At 43.7% G+C, this 22,723-nt stretch overlaps 1 protein-coding gene across 3 annotated transcripts in view; it reads left to right on the top strand.

Annotated features, from left to right (window-relative positions):
* The window catches only part of PDS5B (PDS5 cohesin associated factor B), a 234,946-nt gene that overhangs the window by 85,665 nt on the left and 126,558 nt on the right, over positions 1 to 22,723 (top strand). For all 3 annotated transcript variants that reach the window (XR_013224069.1, XM_077298241.1, XM_077298242.1), the window contains exons 2-6: positions 7,040 to 7,169; positions 11,822 to 12,025; positions 16,535 to 16,621; positions 18,222 to 18,319; positions 19,239 to 19,365. Coding sequence is in view for 2 of the 3 variants with exons in the window: in XM_077298241.1 (XP_077154356.1) it covers positions 7,062 to 7,169; positions 11,822 to 12,025; positions 16,535 to 16,621; positions 18,222 to 18,319; positions 19,239 to 19,365 (624 nt within the window). In the remaining variant the exon portion in view is untranslated. The remainder of the gene's footprint in view (positions 1 to 7,039; positions 7,170 to 11,821; positions 12,026 to 16,534; positions 16,622 to 18,221; positions 18,320 to 19,238; positions 19,366 to 22,723) is intronic.

Below are 22,723 nucleotides of genomic sequence, written 5' to 3'. Positions count from 1 at the left end.
ACATACATGCACAGGAAGCACGTCATTACCTCCTCCCCTCCTCCCATCGGTGCCCGTGCCACATGCCCGCGGGTCACCGATGGGTTGGCATGATAACTTGGGGTCCGCAGGAGACCCCTGAGGTTGTCATAGCCAGATAGCTATGAGCGCCGCCCATAGCAAGTGAGCATATTTGCTACATAGAGCAGGCCTGCAGCCCTGCTCTGTGTAGCCTGATAACCGCTTCTAGTCTCCCATAAGGACTATTAAAGCAGGTTAAAAAAAAAATTACACGTATTTGGTATCGCCGCGTTCAGAATCGGCCGTTCTATCAATATATAAAAAGAATTAATCCAGTCGGTAAACGACGTAGCAAGAAAAAAAAATTTAAACTCCAGAATAATGTTTTTTTTGGTCACTGCAACATTGCAATAAAATGCAATAACGGGCAATCAAAAGATCATATATGAGCCAAAATGGTATCAATAAAAACTTCAGATTGGTGTGCAAAAAATAAGCCCTCGCCCGGCCCCAGATCCCGAAAGATGGAGACGCTACGGGTCTTGGAAAATGGCAATTTTTTTTTTTCATTTTTACAAACTATGGAATTTTTTTTCACCACATAAAAAGAGAACCTAGACATGTTTGGTGCCTGAACTCATATGGACCTGGAGAATAATAATGGCAGAGCAGGGAAAAACAAAAAAAAATTGTGGAATTGCACTTTTCACTGCATTTGGATCCCCCCCCCCCATTTTCTAGTACATAAGGTAAAATCGATGGCGCCATTCAAAAGTACAACTCGTCCCACAAAAAACAAGCCCTCACATGGCCATATTGACGGAAAAATAAAAACGTTATGGCCATGGGAAGAAGGGGAGCAAAAAATGGAAACGCAAAGACAAATACCCCTTCAGGGGTTAAAACATTCTCTCATTCTGACATTTGGCAAATATTAATAATTATAGTAATCCTAATTGACCTAAAATGATTCTGATTTCATGTCAGTTATTGAAAAAAAAAAACGTGCATATGTGTCTTTTTGTGTGTGCGTTTGTACGTTATACTTTTTTAGCATAAAATACAAAGGAAATGTTTCATCTTTAACTTTAGGCCATTCAGAGACCATTTCAACTTTAACTTGCTTAACTGTTCACAATAACCGTAATTTTGACCAGGGGTGCCCAAAGTTGTACATGCCACTGCGTAAATACCGGTAAATTTGTCAACACAATGTTTTGTTTTGGGTTTTTTTTTGCTGAAAAAGTGAATAGAAACCAAAGCCCCAATACATATTGACTAGCAGAGAGGGGGCAGGTGTACATTTACTGACATAATTTACTGTCCGCACTAGTCAGTGACCACTTTTCAAAACGCTAGTGACGCTGGCTAATAATATTTTTAAAATGCCATAAGTTGCAACATTTTTGCCACATTTAAAATAGTTTACTCCAAATCTCCGGCGAAAACTGATGAATCTGGCACAAAGTACTCGTAGGACACCAGTTTGAAGAGTACTTTCCAGACTGAGCAGTATGCCACTCTGATAAAGCGTGCTAGAATAGGACCCACACTAAGTGTACCGCCATGTCTTCTAAATGCAATTATGCAGTAAAACTGGTATAGCCACATTTCTTCATGAATTGTAGTACTGGCTGTAGTGTAAAATGTACCATGCCTCTCTGCCTTAAATACAGGGCTGTGGAGTCTGAGTCGTGGAGTCGGAGTTAGTTTTGGTCGGAGTCGGTAGAAATGTACCGACTCCAGCTTTAAAAAAATTGTATTAATATTTCATAATTGAACTTTCATATGAATTTTATAAATATTACTCAAATATATATGTTCTATCAAACTATGAACAACAGTGATAAGCAGTTCTGCTGGAGATAGAGACATTTCTTCTTGTGTGTCACTGTTCTCCACTGCCCTTATCTAATCTTATACTTGGTTAACCTCATGCTGCCCCAACCCCCCTACTTACAATGTATGAAACTGAAAGTGAAAATGTGTTGCAAATTCTTAGTAGTAAAGCTCCTCCTCTAGACTAGATGTTTACTAGGTGTGCGTCTTCCAAGCATCTCACAGCTGCTACTCGGAAGAGGAAGACTGTAAGAAGTATTATCCTTTCAACAAACTTTGCATCGGTTAACACTGAGTACATGAGGAATAACAGTATTACTGACCACTATATCAGTTGTACGACCTGGCAATAATTTTGTACAATTGTTTTTAGGAAAAACAATTGTCATTTGGATTGTGAATGCAGAATTAAAAACCTGAGAATGTCAAAGAAGCGTCACGTTTAAATCAGCTGTATTTGAACATTTCACCATCACTCAAGATAGAAAACATTATGTCTGTCAGTGTATGACAAATGATCCAGACAAAAACAAATGCTATGAAGCCAAGATCAGTGCATATTCAGGCAAAGATAAAAATGCTCCTACCAGAGCTTCTAATCTAAAGAGACATTTACAGCGCTTTCATCCAGAAGTACTGAAAGCAGTGGATGAGAAAGACTGCATCCAAACCAATGAACCAGTGCCCAGCTCTTCCAGCCAAACAAAGGAGCAGAGAACTTTGCAGCCATCAGTTGCAAGATATTTTGTCAGTGACAAAGTTACTGTGACAATGACAGTAGATACATTTAAAAAACAGATCATAGAGCTTGTTGTAAAGGATAGTGTGCCTATTTCATTATTTTCACTACCAGCTTTTATGTGTCTGAATGGGGAAATGGCCCGCAAGCTTGGTGTTTCTCTGGAGAGAGAGAGTATTAGAAAATTAGTAATCGAAGAAGCTTTTAAACAAAAGGAAGAACTTAAAAAAACTCTCAAGGGACGCTTTCTGTTTCTTAAAATGGATGCCTGCCACGTCACAGAGTGAACTATTTTGTCATCAATGTCCGATTTGTTTGTGACAAAAATGAAATCGTTACCAAGACATTGGCAGTAAAAGACACCAAAGCTCATCACACCAGTGAGTTTCTCCAGGTCTTGGTGGAAAAGGTTCTGCAAGACTATGAACTTAAAAAAGAGCAAGTTCTTTCTGTCGTAACTGACAATACTTCAAATATGATAAGTACTATTAAGCTAATGAATGAGAGTAATGATGGTGACCAGCAGCTAGAAGAACATTCTGGGTCCACAGACACAGAAATGTTTGAAATAGAGGAACACAGTATTGTAACTGAGGAGCAAACTGAAGTTGCTTCAGATAAACAGCAACATGATAGTTTAGATGATCTTGCTGAAACTGTGTCAATACGTTCTTTCATTCATCACATGCGCTGTGTTGTGCATATGCTACAGCTGGCTATAAGAGACAGTCTGCAAGAAGGACATGCTGCTGCACTGATTGGCAAGGTGAGAAAATTGGCTACTGTTGCCACAACCCCTAAAGTTGACTCAATTTTGAAGAGACGTGCTGGAAAAGGGGCAATTATTGATCAAGCCACACGATGGGGCAGTACTTACTTAATGATTCAGCGCTTGGTTGAACTGAAAACCTTTCTTGTAAACATGGCTAACCCTCAACTGACGCTAAATGAAAGTCAGTGGAATCAGGCGACTGAGCTGGAAAAATTGCTAGAGCACCCATTTACAGTGACTAAAAAATTACAAGCAGAGGACTTAACTCCAGGTATTTTCTTAAAGGAGTGGAAGAACCTGATGTTTCGCCTGTCCCAAAGAGGAGGGTTAATTGCAAGTGGCATTGCTACATCAATGAAACGGAGAGAGGAGCTACTGTTACAAAATAACATTCTTTTGGCAGCTGTTTATGTAGACCCAATGCATCGGATTCTTCTAGATGATCAACAGCTAACTAAAGGAAAAGAAGCTCTGTTTGAAATAGCAGTAAGGATAAAAGGGTTGCAGAACAGTCAGGAGGAACAAGAAGAATTTGGTCATCCTGCCACATCTTCACCCTCATGAACTGATGAAGAATTTAATTTCGAAAAATATTTGGATCACAAGGACCGTGCAAAGCGTTCCCGCATAGAAGAAGAGTCATCCCCATCAAAGAACACAGCCAGTACATTTCAGCAGAATTTTTCTTGTGCACTAAAAGAAATTGAGAAATTTGACCGTTCATCAAAAATAACTGTGCAACAAGTGATTCCTTTGTATCCTGACATTGTCAGAGATGTTGCCCGAGTGGTTACTGCTTTGCCACAACCCAAGTTAGTGTAGAGAGGTTGTTCTCTGCTCTCAAAATAATTAGATCAGATTTGAGGGCATCCATGAAGGAGGATCTGACAGAGGCAATACTTTTTCTGAGGACAAATTTATAGATTTCTTCTTATTAACTGAATAACAGTGTTTATTGCATATTTACTTACAAGAGTTTTGAAAAGTTTATAAAAGTTATTTGCTATATTCGAATTGTATTCTAATAAATATAGTTTTTGCTCTAAGTGGTCTGATTACTTATATGATGGTGAGAAACTGAATAAGCACAATGTTAATATTTTACAACAGTAAATGTATTGTTACGAATTGGCCATTTATGAAGGAGTCGGAGCCGGAGTGGGAACCTGATAAAATCCAGGAGTCGGAGTCGCAACTGTGGCTTTCCGACTCCACAGCCCTGCTTAAATATACTACAAAAGTTTTACTGGTAAGCCAACGTTTCGGTCTCTCAGACCTTGAGCACGGTCAGTCAGATCCTGATTCTGCTATGAACCACAGGACATAGGCCGTGATCAATGTCTGGGACAGATCAAAACGTTGTCCATCCTTTCTAACTCCACATGCTAACTTATCAATAAAGTTAGCACTGTAGCATTATTATTTGGACAGATGTCCCCTACTACAGAGCACCACTGTCTTTTAGCTACAAGCAGCAATCAGAAATTTGATTGATCTTTTAATAGTACTAACAGTGTTATCAGTATATCTTTATTTGGGAGAGAAAACTGGAGCACGCTGAGGAACCTCGGACCCCAGCACTGTAAGCGCATCAGTGCTAACCACTGAGCCACCATTCTGCTCTATATATTATGAGTGCACATGGGCATCATGGGGGCGAGTGCCCTGTGTGTACCCCTTGTTGAGGCAGAATGAGAAGAGCAGCTCATACTAATGGATATTAGCTATTGCATTACATCGATTGCCAGTTACCTTTGTGGCTCCTATGCAACTATTCATTCGGATTGATATCTAGTATTTATTAATACAACATATAGATTTAACTATATTTTTATGTTGTGATGCAAAGTACATTACACATACATACATTTTTTTTATTATTTCTTCGTGGTTTACTGCTTTGAAATGTATGGTAATGTACACTTTCAAGGAAATGTTTTTCTATACATTCATGCAGCCCAACAGATATTGTTTTCTAGTGGATGTAATGCCTAGACGTGGTGTGACTAGAGTTCTATTCTAATGATTGCTCTGTGATACGTAGATTTGTGCCACCTGAAACCATAGCATTTATGTAAATTTTGGCATGTATTTCAGCTGAAGACCCACTCAACCTCCCTGAAAACGTTTTAAACTGTGCTTTTAAGGCAAGCCTTGTGAAAAGTTCATACGTTAGAACCGAAACGTCGCCACTATGTGTTAATAAACCACTGCTTTTTGCCATATCTCCTTGGTGTGCTGCCTCCAGTTGCTGCTTTATATAGGGTACGCATGTGGGAAGATGCCAATAGAGGATCTTGATGATTTGCCTAAGTGCATTCAGCGTGACAGAACATTCCTCAAACAGCTATTAATAACCGCATATGGTGGTTGTTTCTCATGTGGGCACATATGACAGCTTAATGTGAAAAGTTATCTGAAACAGGCACTATTTAACTAAAGGCAACCATTGACAGCCCATAGCCCTAAATCGGTTTTCCAAATGGACTATGGCACCAAACATATTTCCAAAGTGTTAAAAGCGATTGGCCACTACTTTTTTTTTTTTTAATTATTATTTTTATTGATATATAATTATTAGGATAGGCTGTCAATATGCGATTGGTGGGGTGCGACACCCGGCCTCCTTCGCGATCATCTGTTAGGCTACTTTCACATTAGCGTCGTGCACTGCACGTCACAATGCGACGTTGCAGCGCACCGACGCATACTGTGCAAGCGCCGCACAACGGGGGCAGCGGATGCTGTTTTTCAACGCATTCGCTGCCCCATTGTGAGGTGCGGGGAGGCGGGGCGGAGTTCCGGACGCGCATGCGCGGTCGGAAAAGACGGGAACGACGAACAAAAAAACGTTACGTCGCACTGCGTCGCTAATGCAAGTCAATGGAGAAAAAACGCATCCTGCAAGCACTTTTGCAGGATGCGTTTTTTCTCCAAAACGACGCATAGCGACGTGCAGTGCACGACGCTAGTGTGAAAGTAGCCTTACTTTCGACAGCCAAAAGTTCTTGAATGCTGCAATTAAACAGCAGCTCCATCATTTCTGTGGTGGTCGAGTATTGCAGAACAACCCCCTATTCAAATAACTAGGGGGTGGAACTGTAGTACCCAGCTGTGACCACTGTGGTTTTGATAGATGTGGTCTGTTCCAGGTGGCTGGTTTCACACCCACACCGATCAGATGTTGATAGCCTATCCCCGGAAGGTAATGGAGCAGCCGTCACAAAGCCCTGACTTGAGTCCCATTAAACATTTATTATAATAATCTCTTTATTTTTATAGCGCCAACATATTCTGCAGCGCTTTACAGACATTATCATCGTTGTCCCCGATGGGGCTCACAATCTAAATATTGAAAAAGAGTGCAGGAAAGGAGGCCTACAAACCCAAGATTTCAGCAACCCAAGTTGGATTATTTAAATGCAATGGTACCAAATACTATACACGTGTATGGAAACTGATGAGACTCTGTGATGAAGGAAATAAAATCTGAAATCATTGCTTCCAGTATGATTCTGACATGTCACATGCCTGAATTATTATAGTAGTGATCCATGTTGACTTAAGAGAAGGGAGTGTGTTGAATATAATGTGAGAAACAGAGTTTTGATGAATGTGACTATGGTGTATGTTCACTTTGATTAAACTTGTAATTTATTTATTCATTTTTTAAATTATTTTCTCCCCAGGACCTCAACACCCTGTGCCACCATGGCTCATTCGAAAACGAAGGGCAACGATGGGAAAATCACATATCCACCAGGGGTCAAAGAGATCTCCGACAAAATTTCAAAAGAGGAAATGGTTAGACGACTCAAGGTAAGGCCTGGGCTTTCATTCCAATGTATTATAAACATACGTTATTATAATGTTAACCCTTTCACGACATGCGCCGTACATGTACTGCGCATGCCGTGAATCCCCCTTTGATGTGGGCTCCGGCGCTGAGCCCACATCAAAGTCGCGACATGTCAGCTGTTTTGTACAGCTGACATGTGCGCGCAATAGCGGCGGGTGAAATCGCTATTCACCCGCCGCTATTAACCTGTTAAATGCCGCTGTCAAACGCAGACAGCGGCATTTAACTAAAGCATCCGGCCGGGCGGCCGGAAATGACGTCATCGCCGACCCCCGTCACATGATCGGAGGTCGGCGATGTGTCAGGACAGTAACCATAGAGGTCCTTGAGACCTCTATGGTTACTGATGCCGGCCTGCTGTGAGCGCCCCCCTGTGGTCGGCGCTCACAGCACACCTGCATTTCAGCTACATAGGAGCGATCTGATGATCGCTGCTATGTAGCTGAGCCAATCGGGTTGTGCCAGCTTCTAGCCTCCCATGGAGGCTATTGGAGCATGGCACAGGTAAAAAAAAATGTTTTTAAAAATATGAAAAAAACGTAAAAACCATAAAAGTTTAAATCACCCCCCTTTCGCCCCATCCTAAATAAAACAATAAAAAAAAAAAAATCAAACCTACACGTATTTGGTATCGCCGCGTTCAGAATCGCCCGATCTATCAATAAAAAAAAGCATTAACCTGATCGCTAAACAGCGTAGCGAGAAAAAAATTAAAAACGCCAGAATTACGTTTTTTTGGTCGCCGCGACATTGCATTAAAATGCAATAACGGGCGATCAAAAGAACGTATCTGCACAAAGGTGATATTATTAAAAACGTCAGCTCGGCACGCAAAAAATAAGCCCTCACCCAACCCCAGATCACGAAAAATGGAGACGCTATGGGTATCGGAAAATGGCACTTTTTTTTTTTTTTTTTTTTTTTTTTTTTAAGCAAAGTTTGCAATTTTTTTTCACCACTTGGATAAAAAATAACCTAGACATATTAGGTGTCTATGAACTCGTAATGACCTAGAGAATCAAAATGGCAGGTCAGTTTTAGCATTTAGTGAACCTAGCAAAAAAGCCAAGCAAAAAACAAGTGTGGGATTGCACTTTTTTTGCAGTTTCACCGCACTTGGAATTTTTTTCCCGTTTTCTAGTAAAAGACATGGTAAAACCAATGGTGTCGTTCAAAAGTACAACTCGTCCCGCAAAAAATAAGCCCTCACATGGCCATATTGACGGAAAAATAAAAAAGTTATGGCTCTGGGAAGGAGGGGAGTGAAAAACGAAAACGCAAAAACGAAAAAGGGCCGCGACTTGAAGGGGTTAATTATGTTATCAATATTATATTGTACAGTAATGGCCGAAAGTTTTGGCACACTTGAAATTGTACCAGAAAATTTAAGTTTTTCTCCTAGAAAAGTATTGCAATAACACATGTTTTTTTATACACCTGTTTATTTCCTTTGTGCGTATTGGAACAACTCAAAGAAATCAGAGAAAATGCAAATTGTACATTGTTTTCACACAAAACCCCCAAAATGGCCCTTACACAATTGATGGGTAAAAAACTTTCTTTCAAGCATTTGATGCTCGTTCAAACTCACCTATGGCAAATAACAGGTGTGGGCAATATGAAAATCACACCTAAAACCATTTAAAAAGGGGAAAGTTGACTCAATCTTTGTATTGTGTGTCTGATACACGAAGCATGGAGAACAGAACAAGAGAACTGTCTGAGGCCTTGAGAATAGTGATGGGCGAAACTCTAAATGTTTAGCCAGCCAAACAGTTAAAAAAGTAAAAAGAAAAAAAAAAAGTTCAGTTTAGGTGGCAGAACAGTAGCTGAACCCTGACCCCATTCTCCAGATGAATGGGGGGCCCAAACATCCATTGTTTGCTACCCTGTCATCTGCAGGACAGCGTGGCAATCATTGCCTCTGCTCAGCGATAAGATTATTACCGTGGTCACAGCTACTGTTCCCACTCTGAGTCAATGACAACGTAAGCCAGCAACTGTGACCGGATGTAAAAATTTTACCTCCAGTCACAGGCGTCGGCTGATGAGAGAGTACTATTCCCATCATCCTTCGGCTGCTGCCAATAATAACACCGAGAGCAGGTGGCGGCTGATGGGAGTATTGATCAGCCTTTCGTTATAAATAAATACAAAACAAACCAGCCTGGGTTCCCCTCTATTTTTTATAGCCAGCATGGCAAAACTGACAGCTGCAGGCTGCAACCCTCAGCTGTTGGCTTTATCGAGGCATGTTATCAAGAAAAGAGGGGTACCCACTAATTTTTTTTTCTTTAAATATTTAAATAAAATAAATAATAAAAAAGGGGGAGAGTTCTGACATGGCCAGCAATGAATCTAGATCCCAAACCCTGGAGCAGTTTGCAAAAGAAGCTTGTTGATGGTTATAGGAAGCGATTGACTACAATTTTTTTTTATTCCAAAGGGTGTGCAACCAAATATTAAGTAGAGGGTGTCAACAATTTTGTCCGTCCCATTGTTGGGTTTTTGTGTGAACTGATGTCCAATTTTCCTTTTTCCCCCCCCCTTTTTTTTTTTTTTTTGTGTTGTTCCAATACGCACGAAGGAAATAAACGTGTGTATAGCAAAACGTGTAATTGCAATAATTTCCTGGGAGAAAACCTTCATTTTCTGGAACAATTTCAAGGTTGTCAATGCTTTCGGATATCTGTATGAAAACAAATCAAGGAAAAATAGCAGCACTGTTCTAATGATGTGGGTGGAATGCTTCCTCAAGCAACCAGCTAAGAAGGCTCCAAAAGAAGAAAAAAAATTGATTGGAAGCAGCACTCCAATGGAAATCAGTGAAAAAGTGGACTTTTTATACACAGATACATGCAATTTTTTAGCTTCTCATTTGAAGCCTTTCTCAAAGCGCCCTCATATTCTGCAGCGCTGTATAGACATTATCATCGCTGTCCCAACTGGGGCTCCCAATCTAAATTCCTTATCAGTATGTTGTACGAAGTGAAGGAGGATTCCCACGCAAACAAGGGGAGAACATACAAACTCCTCTCGGCTTATTCTTGAGTGAGGGTCCCACAAGATGGAGGGGGAGCGGCATCAGTGGGTCACAGGAGGCAGGAGTGAATATTCATTTCTCATTAATAGTGGGCACAGTAGTCGCAGCCGCCGGCTTCCTGGAGCAGCCGGGCAGTCACGTGTGCCTGCTACTTAAGAGAAATTAATATTCACTTCTCTCCACTCCCATGGGCATGAAAGGGCAGTGAATATTCATTCCCTTTAGTAGCGGGCACACGTGATTGCCCGGCCGCTGCAGGAAGCCGGCTGCTGCGGCTACTGTGCCCGCTGTTAAAGGGAACCTGTCACCCCCAAAATCGATGGTGAGGTAAGCTCACCGTTATCAGGGGCTTATCTGCAGCATTCTGTAATGCTGTAGATAAGCCCCCGATGTTACCTGAAAGAGGAGAAAAAAAGGGTTAGATTATACTCACCCAGGGGCGGTCCCGCTGCGGTCCGGTCAAATGGGTGTCTCAGGTCTGCTCCGGCGCCTCCTATCTTCATTCCATGGCGTCCTCTTCTGGTCTTCACGCTGCGGCTCTGGCGCAGGCGTTCTTTGTCTGCCCTGTTGAGGGCAGAGCAAAGTACTGCAGTGCGCAGGCGCCGGGCCTCTCTGACCTTTCCAGCGCCTGCGCACTGCAGTACTTTTTCTCTGCCCTCAACAGGGCAGACAAAGTACGCCTGCGCCGGAGCCGCAGCGTGAAGCCCAGAAGAGGAAGTCATGGAATGAAAATGGGAGGCGCTGTACTGGACCTGAGACGCCCATCGGAGCGGACCACAGCGGGACCGCCCCTGGGTGAGTATAATTAACTTCTTTTTCTCCTCTTTCAGGTAACATCGGCAGCTTATCTACAGCATTACAGAATGCTGTAGATAAGCCCCTGATGACGGTGAGCTTACCTCACCATCGATTTTGGGGGTGACAGGTTCCCTTTAAAGAGCAATGAATACTCACTGCTCTCCATGCACATAGTCCCGGTGTGGAGAGCAGTGAGTATTCCGGCAGCTGTGCTCTGCTTATAAGCAGCGCTTACAAGCATAAATAAGCTACTGGCATCGGAGCAATTAACACAAAACTGAAAATAAAAATTAAGAAGCAACCACAAGACGGATTTCATCAACCAAAGTGTAATTTATTCAGTATGACGGCGCTGACCTGATACTGTCTGTAGGTTACTATGCACAATACTGCAGACATGTTCCCTTTAAGGGGTTTATCAGGGCTGTGATGACTGCAGACTAATGAAATTGGTCACTGTTCCCCTGTAATCCTTTCTTGGGTGGGCGGTCTCATGCATACAGTTTGCACACTTATGGTCACGTGCTGACATTATTCACCTGGCTTCTCTCAATAATGGAAAATTTAGAGATGCAGATGACCGCAAGGATTCAGATGGCATCATGTGTGCAGTTATGTGACTGCCCACCTGCACAGGGGATAGAGGATAATCATGACCATGTGCACATTTCACACACTCATGATATGCCAGTCTTTTAGGGTTGACTGCAGAATTTTGCTTTCAACCTGAAAAAACCTGTTTGAAATGTTTTGTGCTTTCTATATTTTTAGATGGTTGTTAAAACCTTTATGGATATGGATCAAGACTCTGAAGAAGAGAAGGAGCGCTATCTGAACCTTGCTCTTCATCTAGCATCTGACTTTTTTTTAAAACATCCAGATAAAGATGTTCGCTTGCTTGTAGCCTGTTGCCTTGCAGATATTTTTAGGATTTATGCCCCAGAAGCCCCATACACTTCTCCAGACAAGCTGAAGGTAAGTCACTGTTTTGGCTGCCTATTTAGTTACATAGAGAAATGTGTGATAAACGGCCAGTGAACTTTGCTGTTTACTTGTTAAAAATCCTTTCAACTCAAGAATGAAGAGCTTTTTAATTGTATTGCTCATTGCCTAGGTTACTTGCTACCTCTTCAATCTTAATGGTGGCTGGTATCAGGGCTGTGGAGTCTGTAAGCCAAACCTCCGACTCGTCAATATCCATGACTCCGGCTCCACCAAAGTGGGCTCCGACTCCCGACTCCACAGCCCTGGCTGGTATCTTAAGGTACCTTCACACTGAACAACTTTCCAACGAGAACGACAACGATCCGTGACGTTGCAGCGTCCTGGATAGCGATATCGTCGTGTTTGACACGCAGCAGCGATCTGGATCCCGCTGTTTTATCGCTGGTCGGAGCTAGAAGGCCAGCACCTTATTTCCTCGTTAGGTCGGTGTGTATCGTTGTGTTTGACAGCAAAAGCAACGATGCCTGCAATGTTTTACAATGGTAACCAGGGTAAATATCGGGTTACTAAGCGCAGGGCCGCGCTTAGTAACCCGATATTTACCCTGGTTACCATTGTAAAAGTAAAAAAAACACTACATACTCACCTTCTGATGTCTGTCACGTCCCCCGCCGGCGGCTTCCCTGCACTGAATGTGTCGGCGCCGGCCGGCCGTAAAGCAGAGCACAGCGGTGACGTCACCGCTGTTACTGCCGGAGCCTCTGACACATTCAGTGCAGGGAAGCCGCCGGCGGGGGACGTGACAGACATCAGAAGGTGAGTATGTAGTGTTTATTTTTTTTTACTTTTACAATGGTAACCAGGGTATATATCGGGTTACTAAGCGCGGCCCTGCACTTAGTAACCCGATGTTTACCCTGGTTACCCGGGTGCTGCAGGGGGACTTCGGCATCGTTGAAGACAGTTTCAACGATGCCGAAGTCGTTCCCCTGATCGTTGGTCGCTGGAGAGAGCTGTCTGTGTGACAGCTCCGCAGCAACCTAAACAGCGACGCTGCAGCGATCGGCTCGTTGTCTATATCGCTGCAGCGTCGCTGAGTGTGACGGTACCCTTAAGCAAAGAGTGCAGTGCTATTTCCAGTAGAGCTAGTCAGCGCTCCTCTGGCCATATATCTGAAACCAGCAATCATAAGACAACCAATTTAATGATTTATTACCTCTGCGATCATATCTGCTAAAGACTTGTACTCTGCAGAAAATAACAATTTTGGAACCTTTTCTCATACGTTTATGCTGTCATTTCTTTCATTCCTCCAAGAAATGTATGAATAAATTGGCAAGTGGGTGTTAATATTCTTCTTCCTAAAGGACGTGTTGTCACGATTCTCACACTGTCAGCACTGATTGGACTTTGTTGGTGTAGAAAACACTCCGGACTGGTAACTCTCAGTTGTCAGTTTATTCCTAAATAACAGGAATGGTACAGAGTAGATCTATGCGAGACGACGCACCAGAATTTATTTGTCATGGAGAATACAATGTTATCATCGTATTGCCTTTGCATTGATATATATAGTTATAGTTACATAGTTATTAAGGTTGAAGGAAGACTGTAAGTCCATCTAGTTCAACCCATAGCCTAACCTAACATGCCCTAACATGTTGATCCAGGGGAAGGCAAAAAACCCCATGTGGCAAAGAGTAACTCCACATTGGGGAAAAAAATTCCTTCCCGACTCCACATACGGCAATCAGACTAGTTCCCTGGATCAACGCCTTATCAAGGAATCTAGTGTATATACCCTGTAACATTATACTTTTCCAGAAAGGTATCCAGTCCCCTCTTAAATTTAATTAATGAATCACTCATTACAACATCATACGGCAGAGAGTTCCATAGTCTCACTGCTCTTACAGTAAAGAATCCGCGTCTGTTATTATGCTTAAACCTTCTTTCCTCCAGACGTAGAGGATGCCCCCTTGTCCCTGTCTCAGGTCTATGATTAAAAAGATCATCAGAAAGGTCTTTGTACTGTCCCCTCATATATTTATACATTAAAATAAGATCACCCCTTAGTCTTCGTTTTTCCAAACTAAATAGCCCCAAGTGTAATAACCTATCTTGGTATTGCAGACCCCCCAGTCCTCTAATAACCTTGGTCGCTCTTCTCTGCACCCGCTCCAGTTCAGCTATGTCTTTCTTATACACCGGAGACCAGAACTGTGCACAGTATTCTAAGTGTGGTCAAACTAGTGACTTGTATAGAGGTAAAATTATGTTCTCCTCATGAGCATCTATGCTTCTTTTAATACATCCCATTATTTTATTTGCCTTTGTAGCAGCTGCCTGACACTGGCCACTGAATATGAGTTTGTCATCCACCCATACACCCAGGTCTTTTTCATTGACGGTTTTGCCCAGAGTTTTAGAATTAAGCACATAGTTATACATCTTATTACTTCTACCCAAGTGCATGACCTTACATTTATCCCCATTAAAGCTCATTTGCCCATTATCAGCCCAAGCTTCTAGTTTACATAAATCATCCTGTAATATAAAATTGTCCTCCCCTGTATTGATTACCCTGCAGAGTTTAGTGTCATCTGCAAATATTGAAATTCTACTCTGAATGCCCCCTACAAGGTCATTAATAAATATGTTAAAAAGAAGAGGGCCCAATACTGACCCCTGTGGTACCCCACTGCTAACCGTGACCCAGTCCGAGTGTGCTCCATTAATAACCACCCTTTGTTTCCTATCCCTGAGCCAGCTCTCAACCCACTTACACATATTTTCCCCTATCCCCATTACTCTCATTTTATGTAACAACCTTTTGTGTGGCACCGTATCAAAAGCTTTGGAAAAGTCCATATATACTACGTCCACTGGGTTCCCTTGGTCCAGTCCGGAACTTACCTCTTCATAGAAGCTGATCAAATTAGTCTGACATGATCGGTCCCTAGTAAACCCGTGCTGATACTGGGTCATGAGGTTATTCCTCTTCAGATACTCCAGTATAGTATCCCTTAGAATGCCCTCCAGGATTTTACCCACAGTAGAGGTTAAGCTTACAGGCCTATAATTACCGAGTTCAGTTTTTGCCCCTTTTTTGAATATTGGCACCACATTTGCTATACGCCAGTCCTGTGGTACAGACCCTGTTATTATGGAGTCTTTAAAGATTAAAAATAATGGTCTATCAATGACTGTACTTAGTTCCTGCAGTACTCGGGGGTGTATCCCATCCGGGCCCGGAGATTTGTCAATTTTAGTTATTTTTAGACGCCGCTGTACTTCCTGCTGGGTTAAGCAGGTGACATTTAATGGGGAATTTTTATCACTAGTCATTTTGTCTGCCATGGGATTTTCTTGTGTAAATACTGATGAAAAAAGTCATTTAGCATATTGGCTTTTTCCTCATCCACCATTTCACCCAGACTATTTTTAAGGGGGCCAACACTGTCATTTTTTAGTTTCTTACTATTTATATAGTTAAAGAATATTTTGGGATTATTTTTACTCTCTCTGGCAATGGGGGGCCAACACTGTCATTTTTTAGTTTCTTACTATTTATATAGTTAAAGAATATTTTGGGATTATTTTTACTCTCTCTGGCAATGAGTCTCTCTGTCTCAATCTTTGCTGCCTTGATTTGCTTTTTACAGAATTTATTTAATTTTCTGTATTTATTTAATGCCTCCTCACTACCTACTTCCTTTAATTCTCTAAATGCTTTCTTTTTGTCCCTTATTGCGCCCCTTACAGCTCTATTTAGCCATATTGGTTTCCTCCTATTTCTAGTATGTTTATTCCCATACGGTATATACTGTGCACAGGTCCTATCCAGGATGCTAATAAATTTCTCCCATTTTCTTTGTGTATTTTTGTGTCTCAGGATATCGTCCCAGTTAATTGCACCAAGATCCTCTCTCATCCGTTGGAAATTTGCCCTCCTGAAGTTTAGTGTCCTTGTCACCCCCCTACTACCCATCTTATTAAAGGTTACATGAAAACTTATTATTTTGTGATCACTATTCCCCAAGTGACCCCCAACCCTTATATTTGATATGCGGTCTGGCCTGTTGGTTAATATTAGGTCTAGCAGTGCCCCCCTCCTTGTTGGGTCCTGAACCAGTTGTGAAAGGTAATTGTCTCCCATAGTTGTCAAAAACCGATTACCTTTGCTGGAACTGCAGGTTTCTGTTCCCCAATCTATTTCAGGGTAGTTGAAGTCCCCCATAATAATGACTTCTCCTTGAGTCGCAGCTTCATCTATTTGCTTTACGAGGATATTCTCCATTGCTTCCTGTGAGCTTCTCTATGCTGCTGTATCCGAGAGGAACATGATAAATTTACTCTAATTGGAAAGAAAAATAAAGTTAAATGTATGAAGCAAGGTCAAGTTTTTGAAGATCTTAAAGTATGAATGTAGCAAGAGCTACAGTATTTTTTCTCTTTAAAATTACAGCCCCTTCTTGTCTTTTATGTATTAAAATTATTGGAGCTTAGTTTTTACTATAATTCTGTTCATTTTCGTAGGATATATTTATGTTCATAACTCGACAACTCAAAGGCCTTGAGGATACAAAGAGTCCACAGTTTAACAGATACTTCTATTTGCTTGAGGTAAGTGCACCTGGACAAGCCCTTTAATTTTCATCAAGGTTTGGAACGGAAGTCTGCAGTCACTATGTGACCGCCTGCTCCCACTGGCAATACGAGGGAATCGTGACTGTGGGCATTACATTGTCACTATTTGGCAGTCGCGCACAGTAACTGCAGACTTTGGTCTCAAGACTGGACAATAGTGATGAGTAGTGTTGAGCATTCCGATGCTGCAAGTATCGGGTATCGGCCGATACTTGCTGTATCGGAATTTCCGATACCGAGATCCGATATTTTTGTAATATCGGATATCGGTATCGAAACAACATTAATGTAAAAAGGTGTAAAAGAAAGAATTAAAATAAAAAAAATCGCTATACTCACCTGTCCGACGCAGCCGGGACCTCGGCGATTGTAAGCGGCAGCGTTGTTTCTTTAAAATTCGCGCTTTTACTTGCTTACGTGAATTCCCGGCTTCTGATTGGTCAGGGCGGCCATGTTGCCGGGACTCGGACCAATCACAGCAAGCCGTGACGAAATTACGTCACGGCTTGCTGTGATTGGTCCGCGTCCCGGCAACATGGCCGCCATTAACCAATCACAAGCCGTGACGTCACGGGAGGCTGGACACGCGCTTATTTTGAAAAGCGCGCGTGTCCAGCCTCCCGTGACGTCACGGCTTGTGATTGGTCACGGCGCCATATTGCCGGGATGCGGACCAATCACAGCAAGCCGTGACGAAATTACGTCACGGCTTGCTGTGATTGGTCCGCGTCCCAGGAACATGGCCGCCATTAACCAATCACAAGCCGTGACGTCACGGGAGGCTGGACACGCGCTTATTTTGAAAAGCGCGCGTGTCCAGCCTCCCGTGACGTCACGGCTTGTGATTGGTCACGGCGCCATATTGCCGGGACGCGGACCAATCACAGCAAGCCGTGACGTAATTTCGTCACGGCTTGCTGTGATTGGTCCGAGTCCCGGCAACATGGCCGCCCTGACCAATCAGAAGCCGGGAATTCACGTAAGCAAGTAAAAGCGCGAATTTTAAAGAAACAACGCTGCCGCTTACAATCGCCGAGGTCCCGGCTGCGTCGGACAGGTGAGTATAGCGATATTTTTTATTTTAATTCTTTATTTTACACATTTATATGGTTCCCAGGGCCTGAAGGAGAGTTTCCTCTCCTTCAGACCCTGGGAACCATCAGGAATACCGTCCGATACCTGAGTCCCATTGACTTGTATTGGTATCGGGTATCGGTATCGGATTGGATCCGATATTTTGCCGGTATCGGCCGATACTTTCCGATACCGATACTTTCAAGTATCGGACGGTATCGCTCAACACTAGTGATGAGCGAACGTGCTCGGATAACGTTTTATCCGTGCATGCTCGGCTTTTGTCTGAGTGTCTTCGGCGTGCTCGGATAATATGTTCGAGTCCCTGCGGCTGCTTGTGTTGCAGCTGTCTAACAGCACACCCAAGACACGCAAATAACCCCTGAGCATGCTCTGAGAACACCTTACCAAGCACGGTCGCTCATCACTACTGGACAACTCTTTAATTGTATATATCTTCATTAACTAGACATAAACACATTTATTTTCTTCTTCCTCTCAGAATATTGCGTGGGTGAAATCTTACAATATTTGCTTTGAATTGGAGGACAGTAATGAAATCTTCACTCAGTTGTATCGCACGTTATTTTCTGTGATCAAGTAAGTGTGCAAAAAATAGATATCACACTACTATTTTTATGTATCCCATAAAGGGAAATGCAGCCGATGTACAATGCTTTATGTATTAACTTGTCAGATATCGTTTTATTTAGTTTTTAATTGTGCACAAATCATTCCCGGCATGGTGGTGGCTCTTTCCTATGTATAATAAGCAAGCGAGCTGAACTGTGACTTTTTTGACATGAAGAAAAAATGTCACACCACATTTTTGGCATATTGCCTGTCATCCAGTATACTGTATGTTCTGGTATACATTCTGAATTTATCCGTATACTTCTATGTTTCTGATGTATGCCAAACCATTTTTTTTTTTAAATCTTACTTAAGCTGTGTTGTACGTCTGTCGGCTACGGTTTCACCAATCTGGACTATTATTATTATTTGCCTTACATTTGTCTATTCATTGCCATCACATGCTGCATATTTACAATTCACACCACAAGGGCGTATTCTTTGCAGATTTTTTTTTTTGTGGCTGATAATAGGTAAAATTTCATCCACTTTTTTTCTACTGTGATGCTGCGAAATTTCCCCTCACAAATGGAAAATCTATAGTTTATCCGCCTTGTCTCAGCCTAGCCTAAAGCTTCGAAGGGTTGTCTTATGATACATTGATGCCAAATAGACCTCTGAGACCTGCTCCAATCTCCAGGGTCTCCTGATCCATGGTTCAATTTGGTCTCCCACCTGTAGTGACAGGAAATGTGGTTGCCTTTTCTGTTCCCGGCCATGTGAGTCCATCTGAGTGCACTTGATCAAGGGGCCCTCGTCAGGAAAGACCCTATGAATGTCATGCATCGCTATTGTGAGACCACCCCTTTAATGACACTATCTGTTTGTTTTTCTATTCACATGGTCTCCTATTTTATTAGTAATCTTTCAATTTTAATAATTTCAGCAATGGCCACAATCAGAAAGTTCATATGCATATGGTGGATTTGATGAGCTCAATTATATGTGAAGGAGACACAGTCTCTCAGGAATTGCTGGATACTGTACTTGTAAATCTGGTTCCAGCACACAAGGTACTTTTCTTTTTTTCCCCCTAATTGTAATTTTAAGTATTTTAGCATAATGTCGCTTTTATATTGAAGGCCTTTCCTTAGGCTGGGTTCACATTACGTTTAGGCATCCGTTAGACGGACTACGTTACACAGCGGCATAACGCGGTGTAACCGCAATGTCGGACACATCACTAGCGCCCGCCTACAATGGACGTGCGCTACGGATGTGCCGTCATTGAGTGACGGACCCTGAGACGCGGGCTGCAGCGTTTCCGGGTCCGTCACTGCTAGCGCAGATAGAGCTAGCAGATGCTCTATCTGCGCTAGCTTGCTGCCATTCCAGCACTTGCGTTTACAGCAGCCCCTTAGCGTATGTGTTGAACGGGCTTCTGTAAACGTAATGTGAACCCAGCCTTAGAGGTCACATTTTTTTGCTGCTTTTTTTTTTACTTATTGCTTTCTCTGGGTGAAAACTCTGCAAAAGTGCTGAAAGAATTGACATACTGCAGTTTTCAAACTCAGGACAAAAAAACAAACAAACAATGTGCATGAGATTTCTGAGAGCTGGTAGCTTTTGCTGGTGTTGTTAAAAGCAGCTTTGATTTTGATAAACGCAACGTGTGAACATAGCCTTACACTCCCCTGTGAGACTAATTAACCCCTTCCCGACCCATGACGCCACGTAGGCGTCATGAAAACCCGTGCCAATCCGACCCATGACGCCTATGTGGCGTCATGGAATGATCGCGTCCCTGCAGATCGGGTGAAGGGGTTAACTCCTATTTTACCCGATCTGCAGGGAGAGGGGGAGTGGTACTTCAGCCCAGGGGGGGTGGCTTCACCCCCCCGTGGCTACGATCGCTCTGATTGGCTGTTGAAAGTGAAACTGCCAATCAGAGCGATTTGTAATATTTCACCTAAAAAAATGGTGAAATATTACAATCCAGCCATGGCCGATGCTGCAATATCATCGGCCATGGCTGGAAATACTGAAGTACCCCCCCCACGCCCACCGATCGCCCCCCCCGTCCTCTGTTATGGGGTCCGGTCCCCTCCGTCCGCCTGCCGGCTCCCCCGTCCTCCTGTCCGCTCCCTCCTTGCCCAGACCCACCCCCCCTGTGCTCCGTTCCCCCCCCCCGTGCTCCGATCCACCCCCCCACCACCCCTTCATACTTACCGATCCTCCCGGTGTCCGTCCGTCTCCTCGCTGGGCGCCGCCATGTTGGAAAATGGCGGGCGCATGCTCAGTGCGCCCGCCGAATCTGCCAGTCGGCAGATTCCTTACAGGTACATTTTGATCGCTGTGGTAGGTTCTATCACAGCGATCAAAATAAAAAAATAATAAATAACCCCCCCCCCCCTTTATCACCCCCATAGGGACAATAATAAAATAAAGAATTTTTTTTTTTTTTTCCTCTAGGGTTAGGATTAGAACTAGGGTTAGAACTAGGGGTAGGGTTAGGGGTAGGGTTAGGGTTACGGGTAGGGTAATTAGGGGTAGGGTTATGGCATGTGCACACAGAGCGGATCGGCCGTGGATCCGCAGCGGATCAGCCGCGGATCCGCAGCGGATCGGCAGCGGATCGGACGCGGATCCGCAGCGGATCGGCCGCGGATCCGCAGCGGATCGGCCGCGGATCCGCAGCGGATCGGCAGCGGATCCGCAGCGGATGGGCCGCGGATCGGCAGCGGATCCGCAGCGGATCGGCAGCGGATCCGCAGCGGATCGGCAGCGGATCCGCAGCGGATCGGCCGCGGATCCGCAGCGGATCGGCAGCGGATCGGCAGCGGATCCGCCGCGGATCGGCCGCGGATCCGCAGCGGATCCGCAGCGGATCGGCCGCGGATCCGCAGCGGATCGGCAGCGGATCGGCAGCGGATTGGCAGCGGATCCGCAGCGGATGGGCCGCGGATCGGCAGCGGATCCGCAGCAGATTGGCAGCGGATCCGCAGCGGATTGGCAGCGGATCCGCAGCGGATTGGCCGCGGATCCGCAGCGGATTGGCCGCGGATTGGCCGCGGATCCGCAGCGGATTGGCCGCTGCGAATTCAAAGCAGTTTTCCATCAGGTTTACAGTACCATGTACACCTAAGGAAAACCAAATCCGCTGTGCCCATGGTGCGGAAAATTCCGTGCAGAAACGCTGCGTTGTATTTTCCGCAGCATGTCAATTCTTTGTGCGGATTCCGCAACGTTTTACACCTGTTCCTCAATAGGAATCCGCAGGTGAAATCCGCACAAAAAAACACTGGAAATCTGCTGTAAATCCGCAGGTAAAACGCAGTGCCTTTTACCTGCAGATTTTTCAAAAATCGTGCGGAAAAATCTCACACGAATTCGCAACGTGGGCACATAGCCTTAGGGTTAGGGTTGGAATTAGAGTTAGGGTTGGAATTAGGGCTAGGGTTTGAAATAGGGTTAAGATTAGGCTTGTGGTTAGGGTTACGGATAGGGTTAGGGGTGTGTTGGGGTTACAGTTGTGGTTAGGGTTGGGATTAGGGCTACGGTTGGGATTAGGGTTAGGATTAGGGTTGGAATTAGGGTTACGGGTGTGTTGCGGTTAGGGTTGTGGTTAGGGGTGTGTTGGGGTTAGGTTTGTGATTAGGGTTATGGCTACAGTTGGGATTAGGATTAGGGGTGTGTTGGGGTTAGTGTTGAAGTTAGAATTGAGGGGTTTCCACTGTTTAGGCACATCAGGGGTCTCCAAACGCAACATGGCGCCACCATTGATTCCAGCCAATCTTGCATTCAAAAAGTCAAATGGTGCTCCCTCCCTTCCAAGCCCCGACGTGCGCCCAAACAGTGGTTTACCCCCACATTTGGGGTACCAGCGTACTCAGGACAAACTGGGCAACAACTGTTGGGGTCCAATTTCTCCTGTTACCCTTGCAAAAATAAAAAATTACTTGCTAAAACATAATTTTTGAGGAAAGAACAATTATTTTTTATTTTCACGGCTCTGCGTTATAAACTTCTGTGAAGCACTTGGGGGTTGAAAGTGCTCACCACACATCTAGATAAGTTCCTTCGGGGGTCTAGTTTCCAAAATGGGGTCACTTGTGGGGTGTTTCTACTGTTTAGGCACATCAGGGGCTCTGCAAATGCAATGTGACGCCCGCAGACCATTCCATCAAAGTCTGCATTTCAAATGTCACTACTTCCCTTCCGAGCCCTGACGTGCGCCCAAACAGTGGTTTACCCCCACATATGGGGTATCAGCATACTCACAACAAACTGGGCAACAAATATTGGGGTCCAAATTCTCCTGTTACCCTTGTGAAAATAAAAAATTGCTTGCTAAAACATCTTTTTTGAGGAAAGAAAAATGATTTTTTATTTTCACGGCTCTGCGTTGTAAACTTCTGTGAAGCACTTGGG

Source organism: Ranitomeya variabilis, chromosome 3 (assembly GCF_051348905.1).
Source record: "Ranitomeya variabilis isolate aRanVar5 chromosome 3, aRanVar5.hap1, whole genome shotgun sequence".
NCBI lineage: Eukaryota > Metazoa > Chordata > Amphibia > Anura > Dendrobatidae > Ranitomeya > Ranitomeya variabilis.
The sequence above is the reverse complement of the archived record's forward strand: the minus strand, read 5'-3'. Positions and strand labels throughout refer to the sequence as shown.